The 21346-nt window shown below is 39.0% G+C and overlaps 2 protein-coding genes across 4 annotated transcripts; one reads left to right on the forward strand and one right to left on the reverse strand.

The window, feature by feature from the left end:
• The first annotated feature begins 7311 nt into the window (after positions 1-7311).
• slc35d2 (solute carrier family 35 member D2) lies at positions 7312-13304 on the forward strand. Of its 3 annotated transcripts, none has more exons than XM_085180881.1 (12): positions 7312-7433; positions 8418-8451; positions 8534-8620; positions 8712-8779; positions 8884-8955; positions 9166-9234; positions 9342-9444; positions 10105-10197; positions 10299-10366; positions 10775-10853; positions 11083-11165; positions 11479-13304. In XM_085180881.1, the coding sequence occupies exons 3-12, from the start codon at positions 8534-8536 to the stop codon at positions 11606-11608; spliced, it is 852 nt and encodes a 283-aa protein (XP_085037007.1). In that variant the 5' UTR covers positions 7312-7433; positions 8418-8451; the 3' UTR covers positions 11609-13304. The 3 variants fall into 3 exon arrangements, with proteins under 3 accessions (XP_085037007.1, XP_085037006.1, XP_085037005.1); XM_085180880.1 differs by lacking the exon at positions 7312-7433 and adding an exon at positions 7587-7681; XM_085180879.1 differs by lacking the exon at positions 7312-7433 and adding an exon at positions 7746-8255.
• znf367 (zinc finger protein 367) lies at positions 11790-18297 on the reverse strand. Its single transcript, XM_085180882.1, has 5 exons — positions 17691-18297; positions 16743-16893; positions 16398-16517; positions 14041-14179; positions 11790-13924 (listed from the first exon to the last, which is right to left on the reverse strand). The coding sequence occupies exons 1-5, from the start codon at positions 17967-17969 to the stop codon at positions 13669-13671; spliced, it is 945 nt and encodes a 314-aa protein (XP_085037008.1). The 5' UTR covers positions 17970-18297; the 3' UTR covers positions 11790-13668.
• Positions 18298-21346: the final 3049 nt, after the last annotated feature.

A 21346-nucleotide genomic window follows, 5' to 3' on the forward strand; every position in this document is an offset into this window, starting at 1 on the left:
ATGATTGCTTAGTGGCACCAAATGTATTCTTGCAGGAGGACAATTACCCTAAACACACAGCCAAAGTCATTAAGAACTATCTTCAGTGTAAAGTAGAACAAGAACTACTGGATGTGATGGCATAGCCTCCACAGAGCCCTGATTTCAACATCATCGAGTGTGTCTGGGATTACATAAAGAGACAGAAGGATGTGAGGAAGCCTACATCCACAGAAGATCTGTGGTTTGTTCTCCAAGATGTTTGGAACAACCTACCAGCCGAGTTCCTTCAAAAACTGTGTGCAAGTGTACCTGGAAGAACTGATGCTGTTTTGAAGGCAAAAGGTGGTCACACCAAATATTGATTTGATTTAGATTCACTGCATTTTGTTGATTGATGAAAATAAATGAGCAACACTTCCATTTTTGAAAGCATTCTTTGCTTTCAGCATTTTTTCCTCACCTGACTAAAACTTTTGCACAGTACTGATAACTGAGACATTTTTTTTCAGTTGAGCAAGAGTGTTGTCAAAAATGTATTTCGCCTATTTGGGGCAAGCTTTCTTGTAACTTAAGTAGTCTTCAGGAACAGCTGTTGGATGTTTGCTGCCTTTTGTTTCATTCTAGGTCAAGTTGATCTCACACTGATCCCATAATGACGCAGTCCAGGCTGTAGGGAGGCCTCTGTCAGTGTGCCCCAGGGTGGCTGTGGCTACAATGTAGCTTGCCATCACTAGTGTGTGAATGTGTGTGTGAATGGGTGGATGACTGAACGTGTAAAGCACTTTGGGGTCCATAGGGACTAAGTAAAGTGCTATACAAAATACAGGCCATTTACCATTTACCATTTAATAATAGTGTTTCATTGTGTGTTATTCTATCCAGGTAAGCTTTTACTGTGCTAGCAGTGTGTTTGGGATCACTGTCAAATTGAAAAATTAAGCCATTGCCAATCAAATGCTTTCTGGGTGGTATTGCATGAGGGATTAAAATTTAAAAAAAATTCCTCCAATTTTTTAAGCTGCACATCATGACAAGATAGGGTTTCAGTTAATAGCTCCTTAAGAATCACCTTATTGGTGCAAAAATACTATTTTATGCCACACTGTAGCTTTAGAATGTTTCATAGATTAAACTAAAGAAATGAGTTAAGTGCATTTTTGTGCTTAGATGATTCACATGTCATTGTTAAGTGGTTCAACAAAGTCAAAGAGCATTCCCCTGAAATTGTTGAAAGTTATAAGGACTGGAATGAAAATGACTGAAAAAGAAATGTCCAAAGAAAAACTCTGAAGGACCTTCAGAAAGCCCAGAGAACTATTGCTCAAGATAACTTTAAAACAAAAGACATGGCTTTATATTTTCCACCAATAAGCAAAATAAAAAGACATAAGGTTCGGCTCAAGACGAAGAGTTTTGTAAGTCTGTGTAATGCTAGAAAGTCTAGTTTCTTTACGTATACTGGGGACTTGTTCGATCTTATCCCCTGATAGTGCTCAGATCCTGTTACCACCTCTGTCCACACAAATCCGCTGAAAAGAAGCTGTCACAGTAAAGGCTGTGAAACTTCTGAAAATGGATGAGTGAGCTTGTTTGATTTATTTGAGTACATTCCATACAGTGAAGAACAAAAACACTGTTAGGTGGGAAAGTATAATTACGTTAAGCTCTCTTCGTTTGCCTGAGGAGCTTCTTCATGCATAAGTGCTTTTTTAAAAAAAAACTTTTCTTGTCCTGGATTTTACTTAAATAAACACACACACAAAACCTTACAAATGTTTTTCATGTCATGTGTTGTATTGTTAAGCTGTGAAAATGACCGTTGAAAGTGAAACTGATGATTATTCTAAGATCCAGCAATTAATTATTGTCCCCTGTGCTGGTCATGACTCTGAGACCTCTATGTAAAGCAAAATGTAGGCGATCTATTTAGGTCCTACTATACTGTTGAGAGGACATCCTGTGCTTTCTAGTCACGCCACATCTGTGGGGGTTTGACTAACAGACAACACTGGCTTTTTTGCAGTTATTATTTTTCCCTTCATAAAAATCAAACAGTTTCTTCTGAGATTCTTAACTTCAGAGGGTTTTCAGAAATGTACAGTAACTTTAATTCTTTCCAAACAAAACTTTCATTCAGTGACCTTTGTTGTGGACAGCTGCACTCACCAACTCCCAATGTCCATACTTCACGAAGGGCTGAACAGGCCAGAAAGGATTTGAATTGCAGAAGAAGAGTCATACTTATAGGTGTCACGGATGAGGTGGAGGAGAGCCAGACATTAGAGTGGGAAGGTGAGAGCTTGGAAGACAAACCAACTCTGCCGTAAGCTGAGCAGTGATTTTACCCACCACCCATTATGGATTCAAATCAATGTGTAACCTTGGCATTTGTCATTTTATGGTATTACATTGGTAAAATTGGTAAAATTCTGGAGCTGGAAACATTTTTCAGCATATTGATCTTCAGACTGGGCTGTAGTTATAGCCAATTCAATAAGTCAAGACAGATTCTTCAGGATTATGGAGTCCATCATTGTAGCAAATGAAGTCAATGCCACTGATATGGGAGAAAGGAATAAGGTCCTCTGGAAGGTGAGAGCTCTCTTAAAAAGAGTGCACAATGAGGCTGCATCAGTCTGCTGAGATGAAAAACCTGTGTAGATAAACTTATGTTTTCCTTTTCTCATGACTTCATAGCCCTGGCTTGTTATCCATACTTACACTATCTAACTTAATATCCCTAAGAGACTTCAGGTATTTTTCCCCAGCCCAGAAATCTCAAAAGCTGTCCCCTCTCAGTTTTTTCCCTCCTTTTTTAATTAAAAACAGTCAAGATAATCAAAAGGTAATCTTGTAACTATTAAAAAAAGTAGACTTTTTTAATTTATTTATATTTATTTGACTTTTGTCAAGCTTCTTTCTCTTATTTAACTGTATAACTATGAAAAAGTAAATTGAGCTTCTGATACTATGTTGCTCATTGTTGCTTAGAGCTGTACTTTTAATTGCAATCTTTGTTTTTACAGTGAAGCATACAGAGGGCTGAGTCTCGATCCGTGTCATGAGGGATTATGCTGTGTGGGTCATTTTGCTGTTAGGGTTCGGGGCAGCTTCGTCACTGTTGTTGTTTAGAACAGAGATTCTCAGACACTTTTTCTTTCACTTCAGAAGCTGAGAAAAGTTAATCCCACTCCCTAATGTTTTAATCACTCCATAACAATAAGAAGGATTTAAATGTAAGTCCTACATGAATACATGTCATCACAAAGTTGTTTATTTTTCACCTGTTCATGCACCACACCTGCTGTAGCTCCACACCCCACCAAGGATGAGTAGAAGTGTGTGACACCACAAAAGCAAAGCAAAGCTCTTTTGACTGATCATCTTTATCATCTGATATAAATCTATCTTAGGGTGACTGGTGTCTTTGAGAATGTTAGTTACTTCATTGTTGGAAATCACTGAACGATGTCAGAACGAAAAGGGATGTGAGTCATCTGCTGGGCCTTCGCAGTGGCAATCCAGTCGTACACCTGTGGGAAAAAACTGCCTCCACTAACACTTCATAAAACCCCAAAAAATGAATATCTTTCTGGAAGAATCATTTTCCAGCAGAGACTTGAGGAGCATATGCTGTGATGCTTCTTTGGTGGTACATTGTGGCTCAAACTCTTTACCTAATTTGTCACTTTTGTTTATTTCAGTTCATCACACAAGATGTGCACAGTCTGTTAGGTTTAAATAAAACGTTTACCATTTATTCTACTAAAGATTCCCGAATAACCATCACCCACCGTACAGACATCCTGTGTTAACGTATTTCTGTTATTAACTTTGGCAGGTTTACAGTTAATTTTTAATTACATTTCTTGGCTCACCACATTTTAAGCGCGTTGCTTTTAACAGGATTCGTCATTGGTCCATTATATGAGTTATCAAGTCAGAGTCACTTATGTTAACACCCAACTGATGAACCTGTTATGACCGTAACTGTAAACAAGTCATTTAAAATGGAAGAGAGCCTCCGGCAAATTACGGTTTTATTGGCTGCCTCGAGTCACAAAGGATCGGAAACATTCATAAATACTTTCCCATATGAGTATATTCAAGTCAAAGCAGGTTTCTCCAGTGGTGGTTATTCTAATTATGAAGAAAGTTTCCACTGAGTAGAAGTTTTATTTTATTTCATCATAGTTATACAGTTAAATAACAAGAGAAAGAGTTTATAAAAGTTCACAGAGGAAAAACACGGTGTCAGATGAGGGTATAGGTAAACTTAACCCCCACACACACAGAGACACACACACATACACAAAAACATGTCACAGCTTCGCACAGTTGAACTTCTGCCCACAATTTAATCCCATGTCATTGTTCTCCAGGCACGCATTCATCAGCACTCAAAACTGTCATAAAGCATTGATTCATCCCGTTTAAGAGAAACAGGAACTATGTGGAAAAGGTCTTCGAAAAGGGATCAGTTTTGTTTATTGTGAAGTGAAAATGATGAGAAGGGCTTTTAAAGGAGAGATTTATAACAAAGCAGACCTGCACTTGTAACTTTTCTGCTGAGAGTGATGTAAAGGTACAAACTGATTTTGTGAACGCCTGCCAATCATTACAAGAGTTTCCCTGGCACCGTCAAACATGAGCCTGATGCTACAGCACCATCTTGTGGAAACACTCAAAGGGATTTTTCCATAGACTGCTCAACTGCTGGAATATGGAGTTTGCATGTTTGCCAAAGCAAGTATATTCAGAAACGTGTCAACAGACAATTATCATATCTTTAATTTACTTCCTATACCAAGCTAGCAAAATAAGGCATCTCACATTTCTTCTGCATATGGACAATGTACAAAATACCCTTTTTTTTTCTTTTTTTTTTTGTAGCTCAGGAGGTAGAACAGGAAACAGTTTGATCCATGACTGCTCCCAGTTTGCAGGCCAAATCCTCTTGGGCCAATCTCAAGTTACTCACAGATGCATCCATTTGGGTGTGAATGTGTTTGAAGGTTAAATAGAAAGCACGTACATAGAAAAAAAAGCATAGAAAAATGTTCTTGTGTGAATGGATGTGAATGAGTAAAGGAGGCAAGCTGTATGTAAGAACCAATCTATTTAATATTCAGTTGTCTCAAGCAAACTATTCTCTTGTCTTGGTATCAACATTTTAATATCTCAGAAAAACTTGTCCATACACACCTGCTGCTAACAGCGTACTTTAAAAAAAAAACAGTTCCACTGCTCACTGTGGGAAAATATGTTCAAATACACAAAACAGTACATTTATGGGTGCAGCACAGTCCGGTAGACACTTCCAGAAATAAGAGCTTTGCTTACTTGCCTACTAAAGCATGATAACCACTTTTTGTCTGGTAATGTTTAACTTGGCAGAGATCAGGCAGGTTTCAGCCTAGAGCTGAGAACCAAAGTGCCGCACAATTATGTGTAATTTATCTATTAAGTTATACGGTGAATAAAATGTATTCACAATCAATGTCCCTACTTCAAAAAAAAAAAAAAAAAAAAAGAATAAACACGTAAGAGAAAAGCTTTGCTGACAATGCCATATAATGTACATTTAGGCTGCTTATCTTAGATTTCTTTATATGTAATCAGAGCACATTAGCCTGAGAAAAAAAGGGAAACGCAGAGTACATTAAATATACATATATACAGGTATGTAACCAAACACAAGACAGCCTGGCATTATTTCAAGATCAGCTGACACCAGAGATAAATCCATATTTGTAGATTAAAGAGAACTCTTGTTCAAAAATATGCAGACCTGAAATTGTCTTCATAGTACAATGTATTGAAATAAACCTCTTTAAGGTACAATTTTGCATAAAAGGGAAAATAAGCTTTTGTGTACCAACAATGATATGTTGAATTTGGTCTGTTACAATTAAAAATTAAAAATTAAAAATTAAAACGTTCTTGTGTTTTGTAATACACTAAGCCCTGTTTTGGGGCATTTTTTACAAGTACACAGTACAACACACAGCCATCTGTCCACTTCAACACATTGTGAATCAATTTTACCTGTGTTGGTGTTGGGCTGTGAGCACAGGTCCCAATTAAAGCTATCAGGACTTTTTCCTGATGTCTCAAAAAGAGTCATAAAGATGCTCACAAGTAGCTCACTGAGGGTGATTTGTAAGACTTTGGCAACACTGCTTCTGTTCCTCCTTGAACAAAAAAGGCTGTTGTGCCACAAAGTGATCATCTGTCAAAAAGTAAATACTGCTATTTGTTAAAAAGTATATAAAAATGAGTTGTTGGTATTTAAACTATTGTGAATGACTTGTTGACCTATAATCCCTCAAACATATATCACATGAATGGTACCAAAGTAATTTTGAGCCAGAAACGATATCTCTGCTAGATGCTGCCCACAATCAGTTTTTGGCAAAGGACATGTCTTTTATTTATTCAGGTAAAAGGTCTCATTGATATTTAAAATGCATTTTTATATACAATGATGTGTCCAAGAGGGCAGCAGAAATTGCAACAAATATAACATAGAACAGCTCTACAAATATATTTCAAGTTGCCCAAAAGGATTGGATCGATTATGATGTAGAATGCAGAGTAGATAAAAATAGTGCAGATTTGTGAGGATACCTATGACAAAACAGGTAATTTCTTTATTTTATCCTGGATAAATCATGCTGAATATTATTTACCAATATAAATAACAACATTATACATAAAAAGCAAATTCAATATTTGGCAGTAACTTTTTGGCAGATCATCCAGCTGCTAGGTCGATGCCCTACTATGTTCCTGTCCAGCTTCTTGTGCAGCAGTCGGTCTCCTGGTATCTCCTTCACAGTCTTAAGATTGCACTGGGGGACACGGAAAATCTTGTTGCAGTAGAATGTATGGATGTAGCATCCTAGAGGAGCTGGACTACCTTTGCAGGCCATGCAAAGCCATGACAAGGACAATAATAAAAACAAAACTCGAGAAAAAAAATCAGTGGGCATCGCCTGCCTGTTCAAAATCAGAATCAGAGTCCTTTGTTGACATTAAATATCAGATGTTCAAAAAGATTAGAAGCTGCTCCTTCGTAGCAGCATTTAGAATAAATAACAATGAAAACAAATCCAAAAGTACTACCTTATACACATGTGTGGTGATGTGTGATGTGAGAAGTACTGATGTGAAATTTGTACAGTAATGGTTTGTGAAAAGAAAATGTGTTTCTGAGACTGTTAATCCTGGTTTGGACGGACCTGTAGCGCCCCCTAGAGGACAGCAACTCAAACAGGTGACCTCTGAAGCCTCTTCCACTGAGCCTGGGTGCAGTGAGTGAACCACATATGTAAAGATGCTCTCAATGGCTGAGCGATAGAAGGTCACCAGCAGCTTCTCAAAGATTTTGTTCCTCCTGAGCACTCCCAGGTAGTGCAGAACTGACCTGATCCCCCTTTTCAGCTCAGGTGAGTGGAGAAGAGAGAGATGGTCAGACTGGTCTAGGTCTGAGAGCTGTGTGGCTCTCTTATCTTGTATGTGTGTAAATGCTTCCCCCTGTTGTCATACAACTTACATTGTTTTAGAATGTAGGCAGGAAAGACTGGAGGTTTGCCTGATTAAAATCAACCGCGATAATGGTGTGTCCTTGTCCTAAAGGGGGGTCCTTGTTGCCGCTCCAGTGCACCTGTTCTCACTTTAATTTGCTCCAAATCAGGTGAAACTGATTCACGTTGCTTTATGTTTCTTAACTGGACAGACTGGTATTTCTGGTGTTTAACTAACTTTGTGTTATAGTGTGGTTACCGAGTCTTCCTCTTTTTTTCTTTCTCCCTAAACTGTTTACATTTCATCTATAAACTCTATAAAAACTCATGTAAACTATTTGGAACGTCTGCGCTTTATTTTGTAACAGTGTGCTTTTCTTTTCGTTTCCTATTAAGTGAAAATGACACTTTAAAGACAGGCGAAACAATTTGGCTTCAGCTCGACCCTTCTCCTGAATTATGTAATAGTCGTAAAAGACCGCCTACCCTTTCTTTTGCTATGTGGCCATTTACGACTGGTGGACAGGAAAGGGCAGCTGAACGAAACTCGCCACTCGACCAGAATCAACCCAAGCCTAATTTTAAACGCTAAAAGCTTCATTCGCAGTATGTAACTATGTCTTTGGAACCCTGTGAAGAAACTGCGGAACACTCCGCTTTGCTCAAGCTCCTCTCTGCACTGTTTTATGCCGGAAGTTCGTTTCTTATTACCGTAGTGAACAAAACCGTCTTGACAACTTTCAGGTAGGTGTCGCTTTGTAGGGATATCACTAATTTATTCATAGTCGAAGGACGGAAGCAAAAAAAATTGTTAAGTTCACAGATAAAGGAAGCTTGTAATAATAGCTTATTCTCTGTTGTCGAGTTATATTTAAGTCTTCTGCTGTTTGTGTGTTGACTTTGCAGATTTCCCTCCTACTTGTGTCTGGGAATTGGACAGGTATGTTGTCCAGGTGTGAATACCTCCCACCCACACTCCACTAATAATAAACAAATACAAACTCATTTTATTGTCCTTTCAGATGATCACCACTGTTATTGTTCTTTATGCGGCCAAAAAGAGCAAAACGGTGCAGTTTCAAGATTTCGACAAGAATGTTCTCTTAAAAGTAAGCACTCTCACCCCATTATCCTATCTCTATTTATTTCTTTATTTAATGTATTTTGTGATCTATAAATCTTTTTGTTTGTTATGCCCAGATTTTCCCCCTCCCTTTGCTGTATGTTGGGAATCATGTTACAGGCCTGGCAAGCACCAAAAAACTCAGGTTTTTACCAGTTCATTTGCATCACATTTAGTCCTTAAATTTAGTTAAGATTTTCTCAGTACTCATTTAGTACAGTTTTCCCAAAACCGTGTTATCTGTTACAGTTTACCCATGTTTACAGTTTTGCGGAAATTCACTATATTGATGACAATGATGTTGGAAGCGTATATACTAAGGTAAGGAATTATTCTAACTATGTATTACTGTTAGAGCCTTGAAGCACTTTATGGCCTTATCTCACCTGATTTGGTCTGAAATTTCTTAAAGTACTTTACATGAAGAGGTTTCTAATGGATTTGTTAATGGAGTTAAACAATGTGAGAGCTTTAACAATGAAAGTGTCCATTAACGTATGCCTGTTTTGTCCTCTTTATCTCCATTTTCAGAAAAACATTTCCAAAGCGTCTTGTGTACAGTGTTGTGACCATAGTATTTGGTGCTATGATTGCTGCAAGGTATAGTTTTGCTTTTTGTTTTTATTTAAATTACTTTTGTAATTGTATTTCTCCCTGAACTGCAAAAACAAAGTAGACTTTACCTCCATCTCTATTGTCTCCTATAGTTCAGACCTGGCCTTTGATGTGGAGGCCTATACATTCATCCTGCTTAATGATGCATTCACTGCTGCCAGTGGAGTGTACACCAAGAAGAAACTTGGTGATAAGGTAGGATTTCCTGTTCCGTAGAAAAACAGAGACAGTTTGAGCATTGCTGTCTTAGTACATATATCTCCGTCCAAGTGTTGTTTGAAGAAAAAAAACAAAAAACAATTATACTGCACAGCTGTGCTGCCAAGAAAAAGTGGGCACAACCATCCAAAGCAATGCACAGTGAAGGAGAGTGTGCAGGCAGAGTGGATTGGGTGGAGACACGTGTCAGGTGTGATTTGTGACAGAGTTGGAGACAGAGTTGGAGGTGGGACAGCTCAGGCTGAGCAGTGTGCAAACCAAGTTAAAGAGGCAAGGCTGAAATTGTTTGGACATGGGGCGGAGGAGGACAAAGGATGCTGAAGATGGAGCTGCTAGGCAGAAGGAAAAGATGAAGACCCCAGAGAAAATTCATGGATGTAGTAAAGAAGGCTATGCAGAGGGTTGATGTGACAACGGAGGATGCTAGGAGTGGAGGCAGATGATCTGCAGTGGTAACCCCAAAGTAACAGCTGAAAGAAGAATATTAGAAAAGAAAGCTGAGCATTATCTTTTTAAACAACAAGGAGTTGTGCCTCACAGGAGTAAAATGTTAACGTTCTCAATACTTTGAAATGTCGCCATTGCATAACAGTGTTTGCTCTCTTTACATTTGTTTTCCTCCTTCTTTTTGTCAAGGGTCTTGGGAAGTATGGGGTCCTGTTTTACAATGCATTAATAATTGTCATTCCTACTGTCTTGGCAAGTGCGTTTACTGGAGATTTACACAAGGTAAACTGTGATCAGGTGCATTATCGCTATTTATTGTTGTTTTTTGGTTTTCTGTGCCAGAAACTGTATTCTGTTACCACCCTTTATGTTTTGATCCACAGGCAGTCACATTTGAAGACTGGGTGAAAGGCACATTTGTCTTTTGTTTCCTTATTTCATGCTTAATGGGGTATGTCACTATAATCCAGTCCAAACTGTTCAATTATTGTAGAAATCAAACTTCCTTGAGTCTGTCATTCTATATAAAATTGATCAAAGATAACTAGGATGTGATGAAAATTATTCTGACACAGAAGGGGAGATGGCTAGGGGGTGAATATGGTATGATTGTAGGTAAAAAAGAGACTAAGTTGAAAGGGCATATGTTCTACCCACCCTTCCGTATATTTTGAGGGCCTATAACTTGGAAAATACTCATAGTGTGAAGGCAGAATTTTGTTAACCTTTATTAAACACACTAAAATATTTGCACAAATAAAAACGTTGTTGAATCTGAGGGTGTTGAGTTGACGATAGAATGGCCCAGATGTTAGATCGCTGTTCAAAGCTGTTTTGCTTTTGTCCTAATTTTCTTTAGGTTCGTGCTGATGTATTCCATCGTCCTCTGCAGCCATTATAACTCAGCACTTACAACCACAGTAGTTGGGGCAGTAAAGGTAAGAGCAGACTGATATTAGTTTGTTTTTTTTATTGTACAAAATCCAAATATTAAGAGTTCTTTGAAAAACTGTTGACTGAAATCCACAGCAAAAAATGTCCTCCTTTTTTCTTGACCCATGGTGATTTAGAGGTGGAGGGATTTACTAAGATTGTTGTTGTTGTTGTTGTTTTTCTTATTTCCAACACAATGATACTAAAGTGAACAAATTTTCACCTTTTCCTCAGAATATTGCAGTGGCCTATATTGGCATGTTTGTGGGTGGAGACTACCTGTTCTCTTGGACTAATTTCCTAGGCCTCAGCATTTGGTGAGTAATAAGACTTAAATGCTATTTTCTGTTCCTGACTACAGAGTTAAGCGTGACTCTATAAGAGGCCATATTTCTTCAAAAAGTCATACAGTATGCTATGTTGAATAAGAACAGCAGATTAAAGTCCTTCCCAAGCCAGATTCCAATCTAGAGCAAAATATTGATTGAAAGTGAAGATTAGGCATTATCTGATAAATGTAGTTTAGTCTGCAGATTTTGTTTCCTTGAACATTTTTTAGTCTATCTTGGCTAAGCAGCAATTATATAACATACACTTAAAATTCATTGCTTTTATCTTTTTGGTTTTCAGTATGTCAGGTGGACTAATGTACTCATATATGACTTTCAACAACAAGAAACCATCTGGAAGTGACACAGGAGCACAAAAGCTAAAGCTTCAGATCTCTGAGGAATCAGCAGGAAAGTACTCTATGGTCTAAAGGGATTTCACCACTTGATGGCGCTGATCTGCTCCATATTGGAGCATGATATTACTTCAGCACTTATGTGCACTAATAAGAAAAAAAATAAAATCATTAAAATGCTTTCCAAGTATATTCCAGGTTCCATCTATTTCATTATACTTTTACACAATGAACAAATGGACAAGGAAGGGGTAAATCCTGGGTCAGGTTCAGTGAATGTTTATTGAAGATCAACAATGACAGAACAGTGTGGACAGCCTGTGAGAGAAAATTTGTACTTTAAAACATGTAGTATATCTACCAAGCAAGCAGGATCGCCCTACACACTTAAATATGAAAACTGATGGAGGATGTTAGCAGTGGGGAAGACTGAAACTACAAATTAAAATTTCAAAGCTCTCTGTAAATTGTGCACTCGATATTCTAAAACTACATGTATATATTAAATGCCTTAATCTTTCTCAAACCGAAATATAAACAAAGGGTAAAATGCTTCCAGGTATATTCTAATTGGCTAGAATAAATCATTTGGTTTACTGATTATCAACAATCCACTTGGCTTCCAGTTTCACCATTACTTACAAAAAACAAAAATCAAATTCGCTTGACTTCTCGAGTGACGGCTTTCTGGTGCAGGTTTCCCCAAAACAGAGGCAGGGCACTTGTGAAGGGCTTCTTACAGTGTTAAGATATGTAGTGTTGCTTCAGGGAAAAAAGAAAAAAAAAAAAATCCACTACACATCAGTTTATGATAAACAAGTGCCATTTCTTCTGGGGAAGGCAACCTAATATTCAGTGCATTGCAAACTTAATCCAAGACTTGATGGGGGCTCCAAGTACTTCATAAAAACCAATGAGATGCCCAAATGTATGTTTTACAAACATGGGATATTTTGTGTTGTAATATTTCCCCTTTTATGAGTTAATCAAACATGGAAAAAATGACTTGTAATGAGATACATATATAAAAAAAAACTGCCACCCACTACTATGGTACTGTTCCCATATCAAAACTAGTCAGCCAGCTTTTAATATAAAAGGTGACTGACACGCATTGTAAAACATCTCCCACCTAGTTGAAAACACTTTTTGGTTTCGCAAACTTGTTACGAGGAAAACCACAAAATCTAAATGTTTTCCTGTGTTTAAAAACTACTTGGAACCTTTGAATACTGTAGAATCTGGTAGACTGTATTTAGAAAACGAGTGTTCTGCTTGTCTGTTACTGCTGAGAAAATACTTACATGTATATATTTAGACATGCATCAACTGTAAAAATTTTAATTTTTTTAAGAGCTTGTACCTGATCAGACCTGCGGATTAGGGTTGCAATGATCACACATATAAAAATGGCCCGTGTCATATAATGTCAGACTTTTCCATCTTCCCTGACTTCCCTCTTGTCCACCTTTGCCCTTAAATAAAGTTGTACCTGTGAGGCAAAAAACTAGCTGAACCTTTCTCAGTCCATTTCTACTGCCACTGCTGTCATCAGTGGCAGTGAAATTGTGCTTATAGCACCAGAGATGAAACCTGGGAACATGGTGAGACGCCATCTGACAGTTGAACTCAACATTTCCTATGGCTGACCACACCCTGTATCATTCCGTCCATCTGAGCTTAATCCATATATACAGTCATACACACTCTTATACTCACAATATACTTAAAAAAAAAAAAACTTGTTACCAAAGTGCAAACAAAACCAAAACATGATAGGTATCCTTTCTTTGTCTTTAGAAGACAGAAGAAAGAAAGACATTCTTCATATTGTCAAATCTACAATTATAGCAGCCTAATAGGATAAAAATTGAAGCTGAATAAGGTGCTTTAGCTTGTGCCTTCCTGATAATGTGTGTGGGAACAGATACCTGTGTAACACTGATCTCAAGCCAGTCCAGCTCTTTTACAAAGTCTGTTTTCACAACTTTACAGGAAAAAAACTAAACTACTTGTTGATCTGCATTTTAAGAAGAATTTTAGCGACAGCACATGTAACAGGAAGGCGGACTGGGATAGAGATACGAGGGCAGGGAATTGGGAGTCCGGGATGAGGAAGTAGGATGGGTGTTCGTTCAGGGAGACAGGTTGTTAGCCAGCTCGATGAGCGCCAGAGCGCCGTGGAGTCGCTCTCGTTGCTCCTGGAGGCGGCGCTTGGCTGCTCCTCCCTGGCTGCTCTTCTCCTCCTCTGCGGTCTCTTCTTCCCCGTTCTCTTCATCAGACTGGAGAAACTCCATTGGATCCTGCTGCTCCTGGTCCTGCCCTCTAGCCTTGCCCTGTGGCTTCACCTTGGTGGTTGTAGGGGCACGCTGCTCACGGGTTCGCCAGTACCTGCAAGGATAAAGAGCACATTACCATACAATGTAAACAAAACAAAAAAAGCCATTTAAATGTGCAAATCTTCCTCACGGTCCAGCTTTTGTACATATGAGCCTACTTTCACTTACTTTGCCAGCCACTCTGCCACAGCCTTGTTATCCACAGACTGAGCCTTCCCCAGACCCTCCTTTGGTTCTTCCCTCTTCAGACGGGAGAAAGGATGCTTGGGGCAGTGTCGGTTAGCATGTGTGAACCGATTGCCACATCCTGCAGAGGAAGCATCAAGTCTGAATAACTGCAGAAAATGACTGGAGGTTTTTGTCATTTTTACATAGTTAAAATGTGTCAAGGCTCGCAAAATTTCAAAATCTCTGGTAGCCCTTCGGGCAGGCATTCTTCAGTTTTTGGTAGCCCAAAATAAATTTAAGTAGCCCGAATAAAAAAAAATTTTTTTACGTTTGGTTTCCTTTACAATATTATACATTAAAGTATAATATTGTAACGGAAACAAAAATTAATCAAAAAAATTGTTAAAATACAAATCACAACAACTGTATAAAAATTAAAACCATCAACTCAAATACTTGGTTCTAATTGAACAAATTTCTATGAACTTGTAAGAACTGTGTAGAACATGAATCAGTCTGTGTCAGATCCTGAATCTGAAATTTTCACTGAAGTCACGGGTAAGAAGTAAGTGGAACCAAGATCTAGGCCATTTGCTTTTTGAAGTTTGCAAAGACTGATAAATTCTGCCAGTGGTAGTTCACTCTTTGCAATATAGCACGCTGTTCTAAACAGCTTTTTCAGGAGTTCTTGTTGTGCTTGGTTTATTTGTAGTATGTTTTTTTTTGCAATTGGTGTTTGTTCTGGGAAAGATACTGCAGACTGGGCAATAATGCATTTCTTGCATTTCTCATGGGTTCTGATGGGGTCTTTCTTAAAATGACTGGTCCCAGTAACAAAGGCGCTTGTCGACTCAGAAATCAAATGAAACTCACAACACACCTGGCAGAACATCATGTTATTTAGCTCGTCATATTCCAGCCACAGAAATTCTTTTGTCCATGAAACCAAAAAAGCTGCACTTTCTTTTTGCCTCATAGTCTTTAGGCTAGGTGACAAATCGTCAACATATTACGTTTTCGGCTACCCACCACATTCCTAAATGAGGACCTCGGAAAAATGAGGAAATATGAGAACCTTATGGACTCAATCTACACATGTTCGCTCTTTTCCTTCAAATAGCTTAGAAACACGCTATTTAACATCATTTAAGTCCTGTTTAAGGTGAGGAAAAAGGTTATGGTTAGGGCTAGGGATAAGGTTAGGTTTAGGGCTGGAATACAGGGCTGGAACGTTGGTTACCGCGGGAGCGTCACTGCACTGGATTTCAGCCATAACCCGCCGCGTACCATAAGAACGCTGAAAGTCTCCTTTCGCGTTCCTCAGGAACGCCGCGGGACGTGACAAAACGTCGCCATGTTACGCCTCGGGAGTGAGAACGGGCTCGATTTGTCATATCTTTTCCGTTTTGTGATCGGCTTTTCTTTGGCTGCCCCTTCTTCACCCTGACCTGTCTTATTTGGCTCTGCAGAACTAAAATACCAGCGTAAATCCTGCTGCTTTTACACACCTACTTACATAATGATCAGCGATTCTTTGCGCACTCAACCTCTCACATGTTTAAGCTTGCTGCCAGAGATTTCACTTGTCGCGTTTGAATAGTAAGCTAATGAGTGATAAGACGATGTCAGAGGAATTGGTGCGCAATTAATCGTCACTCACCAATCAGTGCTGCCGCTCTCTATACACCGTTCGCGCAATCGCAAAATGAAAATGAAAGCAAAAAGCAAGCGCAAATTCAAACGCGATTTCAATATGTCACATATTGACAGTGGCTCATCGATGCCAATGACATAATTACTCAGCTACATTGGCGAAAGAATGCAAAAGCACTGACATATATTTTCCTATGATAGCCCGACGGGCAGGGCTGAGTTAGATTTTGGTAGCCCAACTGGAAAAATCGCTAGCCCCGGGACGCCGGGCTAGCGATTTTGCGAGCCCTGTGTGTAGTGCACAACATTTTTGTGGTTTACTACTGTTGTAAACAGTACACAACAGTACTTCAGTCTTCTTAGAATGGATTACTATTAATAAATTAATGAGTAACGATGTTTACTCAAATATGACTTTTTATAAGTCACAAAGCAACAGTAATGATTTTAGGGTTAGTACATGAAATTACAGCAGACTGTTACACTGTCAGTTTCATTTCCCAGGTACTTTCCAAGTATTAGTTTAAGGCTCTAGTCAGTCATAGTAAATAAACCACATTTCATCTTTATGGAAAGTACCTTGAAGACACTAAAGGTGAAAACTTTCAGTTTGCTGTTTGTGATAATACTTTTTTAAAAGGCTAACTGCATGGTCTTTTCTTAAAAAAAAAAAAAAAAAAAAAAAATCGACGTTTTACACCCACCTTTCTCAGAGCAAACAAAGGGTTTTTCCCCAGTGTGCAGGCGCTGGTGGGTCTTCAGCTGTCCACTCTGGACAAATGCCTTCCCACAGTTTGGGTAGTCACACAGATAAGGCCTCTCACCTGGGGTGAAACAAGATAAGATATACTTTATTCATCCCACAAGTTGGGAAATTGAGGAGGGGGTGGGTTAGTTAGTGGAAAAACTGTGGTTACTTAATACTTTAGTAATTACTAGACAATGCTTTTAAATTCAGAACAGGGACCACATGGTTTCATGTTTTGTGCAGTGACAGGTGAAGCACATGTATTAAAGCAATTTATAATGGGTCAGCAGACTTCTCTCACCTGTGTGTGTCCTCTTATGGGCCTGGAGAGACTTCTCTCTGGGAAACACTCTGTTGCAGATGTTACAACGGATACGGCTGGATGAAGTCTCCCCCTCGCTTATCAGCTCCCGGACTGTGTCTGCCCGTGGCCGGCCTCTGCGGATACCATCCTGACAGCGAGAACACGCAGAATCATTGCTCTGGCCCTATCAGACTTATCAAATGACTCTGGATGAATGAACACCTTTGGTGCAACAGCTTTGAGACAAAGCAGGGTATAATATGCCAAACCAAGGACAAACTGTTTTCACTGCTTCATAATCTAATACACTTATAACACATGATTCACATAAAATACTCATTTATTGCATTTCATACAATGTATCAACGTGCCAGTCTGACTTCATTTAATTAGCTCACGTGTTACACTGTAGCTGAACGGCACGTTCATTATAATTCATTCACATCCGGTTACATTTTTGGCGCGCGACTACACGTCATATTGGAGCAGCTGCTCCAGATTCAGGAACTGGGGTTTAAAATCCACGGAGTCACACCCTAATGCGCGGGCGTTTTTTAAATGACTCTATATGACGCCATATTGAGGCCGACTCTGTTTTAAGTAATCGCATTTCAAGAGAATATATAACTTTACAAGAAAAAGGTGTTCACTCTGATCGTGCTGTTCTGCTGTGATAACTATGTATGGGTTATTGCGCCTGTTATACACATGCTATATCCTTTCAGACCTGCTCTGGAGGTTCTTCAACATATCAATGAATTAAGTTGCAAATGCTGTTTTAGGCGTATTACACTGTTGTCAGGAGTCTCTGCATTAAAAATATTAAAGTATTAAAATACTTAAAAAATACTTTCTGCTTTTAGGTTGCGCTCAGACATCCATACGACATCCAGCCATGCCACTTTTTAAAGAGTATCAAGACAAACTTTTATATAAGGGGTTTACCTTGATCTGCTCAGGTGAAGGAGCTGTGTCCGCTTCCCTGGCCGTCTGAGTCCCGGTAGGGGACGCGGCTCCACTCCCTGAGCCCGGGCTCAGGGTCACATTGTGGGCGTTCTCTCCCCACTTCCACGGGTAGACCATAAAGTCGCTGAAGCCGGGGCTTGTCGGAGTTATGGCCTCTGCTTTCCTGGGTTTAATCGGAGTGGTCTTGATGACGGACACCAAAACTCTTTTAGGCGAGTCATTGCAGAAAATAACGTGAGGGTGCTTGCTCTCAGCCATCGTTTGAGTGTCAAAATCCCGGTGTTTGACGCAAAAGCCGCAAAACTATTTTTTTTTTTCAACAAGATAAACGAGCAAGTGTCATAAATAGTTTGCCTTCTTAATCTGGAGTAAATACTTCCTTCATTTCCAAAGAGTATAAGAAGAAGAAAAAAATCTCTGATCCGCTCTCTGCTACAAAGTAACTGCAAAAGTTGCAGGAATATGTGAAGACTGTAGTTTCTTTCCTTCTTGTCGCAGCAGGTCGTCTCAATTGACCTGTGTGCGCCCACAGGAGCGTTGTCCCGCGTTGCAAAATCGCGCCTGAGCAGTGCATCCTCCAATCCGCTGCAGGCGTCGAACCCCACGTGTCAAAAGAAGCGAATGGCAGCAGCCATATGGCTCTACCTAGCCATCCTCCAGACCAGTAGGAGACGCGAAGGGCTCTGTGCACACTAATTGGCCGAAAAGCTTTTGTCCAATGAGATTTAAACACCTGATGCGCGCTCTCGCAGATTGACATCAAGACTAGCCAATGAAAGCGATTGTGGCCCACGGGTTAGCCAATGGGAGCGAAGGGCGGTTAATTTTTTTTACATTGCGGATGAGCAGATGGCTCTTTTCCCGCGCTGAAGAATCTGTTTATGTTATTACATGTTTTTGTCGTTTTAAAGGGAAAGAAAACGGTGGTTCCGAGGCGCCAAAGTTACGTAATCACTGTAGGGCGGAAGTAATAGAACAAAGGCTTTATTGTGTGCGAGAAATGGAAACAGAAACTTAGGGTTATTTGAAATTTCATTATATTAATGCAATATACCTAAAGTGGTTTATCTGTTTAACCCAAAACCCTACTAAATCTCTAGATACTGTGTTCTTCAGATGATTTCATTTCTCCAGTAAAATGTAGTAAAGTGTGCTGTCAATCATGCGTTCCTGGCAGTTGTTTGAAGACGACCCTGCCCTGCTTTCACTGTCATCCTGTTTGTCGCCCATGTTTCAGTTACCTAGTAAAAAAAAAAAAAAAAAGTTTAAATACACTCCAGGGCACTGTCTTAAAAATAGTATAGTATGCCAAAGGGAGTGCAGATTTACTGCTGGATGAACACCATCCAGGCCATCCCAGACTATACACACTACAGACACTGAATTTAAATGTACTGATGCTGTTTTATGATTATTAGCTTTTGGTATTTGAGTGTCATACATCTGTTTTAGTAAATATTGTGGGAGTTTCTTTCTTTCAACTACTCAAACAAAAACTGCTACTAGACTTGATAACATTTACACTCTTTCATACATTTCCTGCTATACATTAATACTGAAACATTGCACACTAACAACACAGACTTGTATATTAATTCTGCTATGACTACTGAATGAGGTTTCATTATATAAAATTCCTTACTCATCTTGCAAAACAGGGTCGGTGGTATTTTTATACATTTTAATAGCTGGACTAAAGAGATCTGAGCATTATACATATTATACATATGTCATATGATTGTGTCAGTGTTGCTTCAGTTCATCAAATAATCCATTTTACTTCTTGAAGTTCAGTCTGAAAAAAAGTAAATAGTATAGACATTTCATTAAGGCTGAGGGTTTTGCATAGATTTGCAAAGTTACGAACATATGGGGCATGCAAATATGGAGACTTTAATGCACGTGGTTCGCAAACTGTTAGGAGGGCCCCCCCTGGTGGGGTATAGAGCCACTACAGGGTGGATAACCAAAGGAAAGCTACATAAGAAATAGATAAATAAAATATAATTTATGTGTTGCTACCACACTGACCTTTTTTCTGTATAAATAAGATTCAACTTATTTCCTTTTTTATTGCCAATGATTGCTGAAAAGTGTGAGGTAGAAGTGTGAAACTTTCAGCTTCTAGGAGCATGCCAAAAATGATTGAGACAGTGCTTTAATGGGATTTCGCTCAGATTCTCATGTGTAGCTTAGTGCAGCATGGACTAGGCACGCTTTCTTAACATTTTGTTTATGCAAAAGTATGACGAATGGAGTTTTCTAGAACACTGCGTGCAATACACTGTTTTCACACAGTGCAGTGGCTGACACTGTTGCAAGAAGGTCCTGAGTTTGAATGCTGTCTGGGGCCTTTCCATGTGTAGTTTGCATGTTCTCTGGCTTTCTCCTACAGTCCAAAGATAGGCATGGTGTGATTCTAAATCGACTGTGTCTATGTTTTATCTCTGCAAAAGACTGACATTGTGACAGGCTCCAGCCTCCCAGCAACCCTGAAATGCATAATTGGAGGAAAACAGATGGATGGAATCTTTGGAGACTTGAGAAACCTTTCATAAACATTGTAACTCTATGCAAATGTTCCCCAAGTCTGTTCTGAAGGTTGCATTGTGAGCAATCTTTAAAAGTCAACTTTAAAAGAACCCAGAACTCCAGTCTTTTTTGTGAAGTTTTGTGATAACTGTCAGGGAACATTTAGGGAACAGTCACAGGAGTTTCTGCAAGGAGTAGATCCCTATATAACCTGGGAAATTTTTTTTCTGGTAAAGCTGTGGATTTGCCACCATTTGCTACTAGTTACAAAAACTTATATACTAATGTAACAAATGCCATTACTAGCTACTTGGGCCAGAAGCAATTGCTGACAGTTATGTAGCAAAAATACAAGAAAATGTGAAGATTAACATTATTTCTTATAATGTCAGTTGAATTTAAAAAAAAAAACCTGCTTTGTGACTGACCTAATGGTAGGCCTAATAAGCAACATTTACAATAGTATACATACAATAGTGGCACACTTCTAAGATAGTTATCCAGGAAGCTAAAAATAAAAGAATAAAAACAAGTATGGCTTCTCTAAGTAAATATCTATCAAGTAGATTGAAAACGAAAAACAAAACAAACAAAAAAAACTTCGGTAAATGTTATTTGAAGCTTTCACAAAAATCGTTGAAGAATCCTGACTGTTCTTCGGAGTTTACACAACCTTCAGCCTGATTGTTGGGCTGCGGTATGGATGTTTATTGATGCTCCTGTTTGGCTTTGATTAAGTTAGCTACCCCAGGCCTTCCTGAGGTTTGGCTACAATAATTTAATTACTGTTAGACCTGACAGGCAATACTGCCTACCTGCCTTGGAGGGAAACAGACACTGCTAGGTAGATAACAAACAGGCCTACAACAAAAGGAAAAGGGAAACACTTGACTTGCTTGCACAGTAACAAGACGTCGCTGTGCGAGTCAACTCGTTAACAAGCAAGTATACTACTAGCTACCTAACTAGTATCACCCCCCCCCCCCCAAAAAAAAAAAAAAAAAAAAAAGTAGGACCTTTACCTGACATTTATGCTAATGTTACTAGGTATAATCTACAGAGTCCATAATTACCCGAACATTATCGGTTACTGTTAGCTAACT

The sequence above is a fragment of the Neolamprologus multifasciatus genome, chromosome 12, assembly GCF_963576455.1.
Source record: "Neolamprologus multifasciatus chromosome 12, fNeoMul1.2, whole genome shotgun sequence".
NCBI classification, from domain to species: domain Eukaryota; kingdom Metazoa; phylum Chordata; class Actinopteri; order Cichliformes; family Cichlidae; genus Neolamprologus; species Neolamprologus multifasciatus.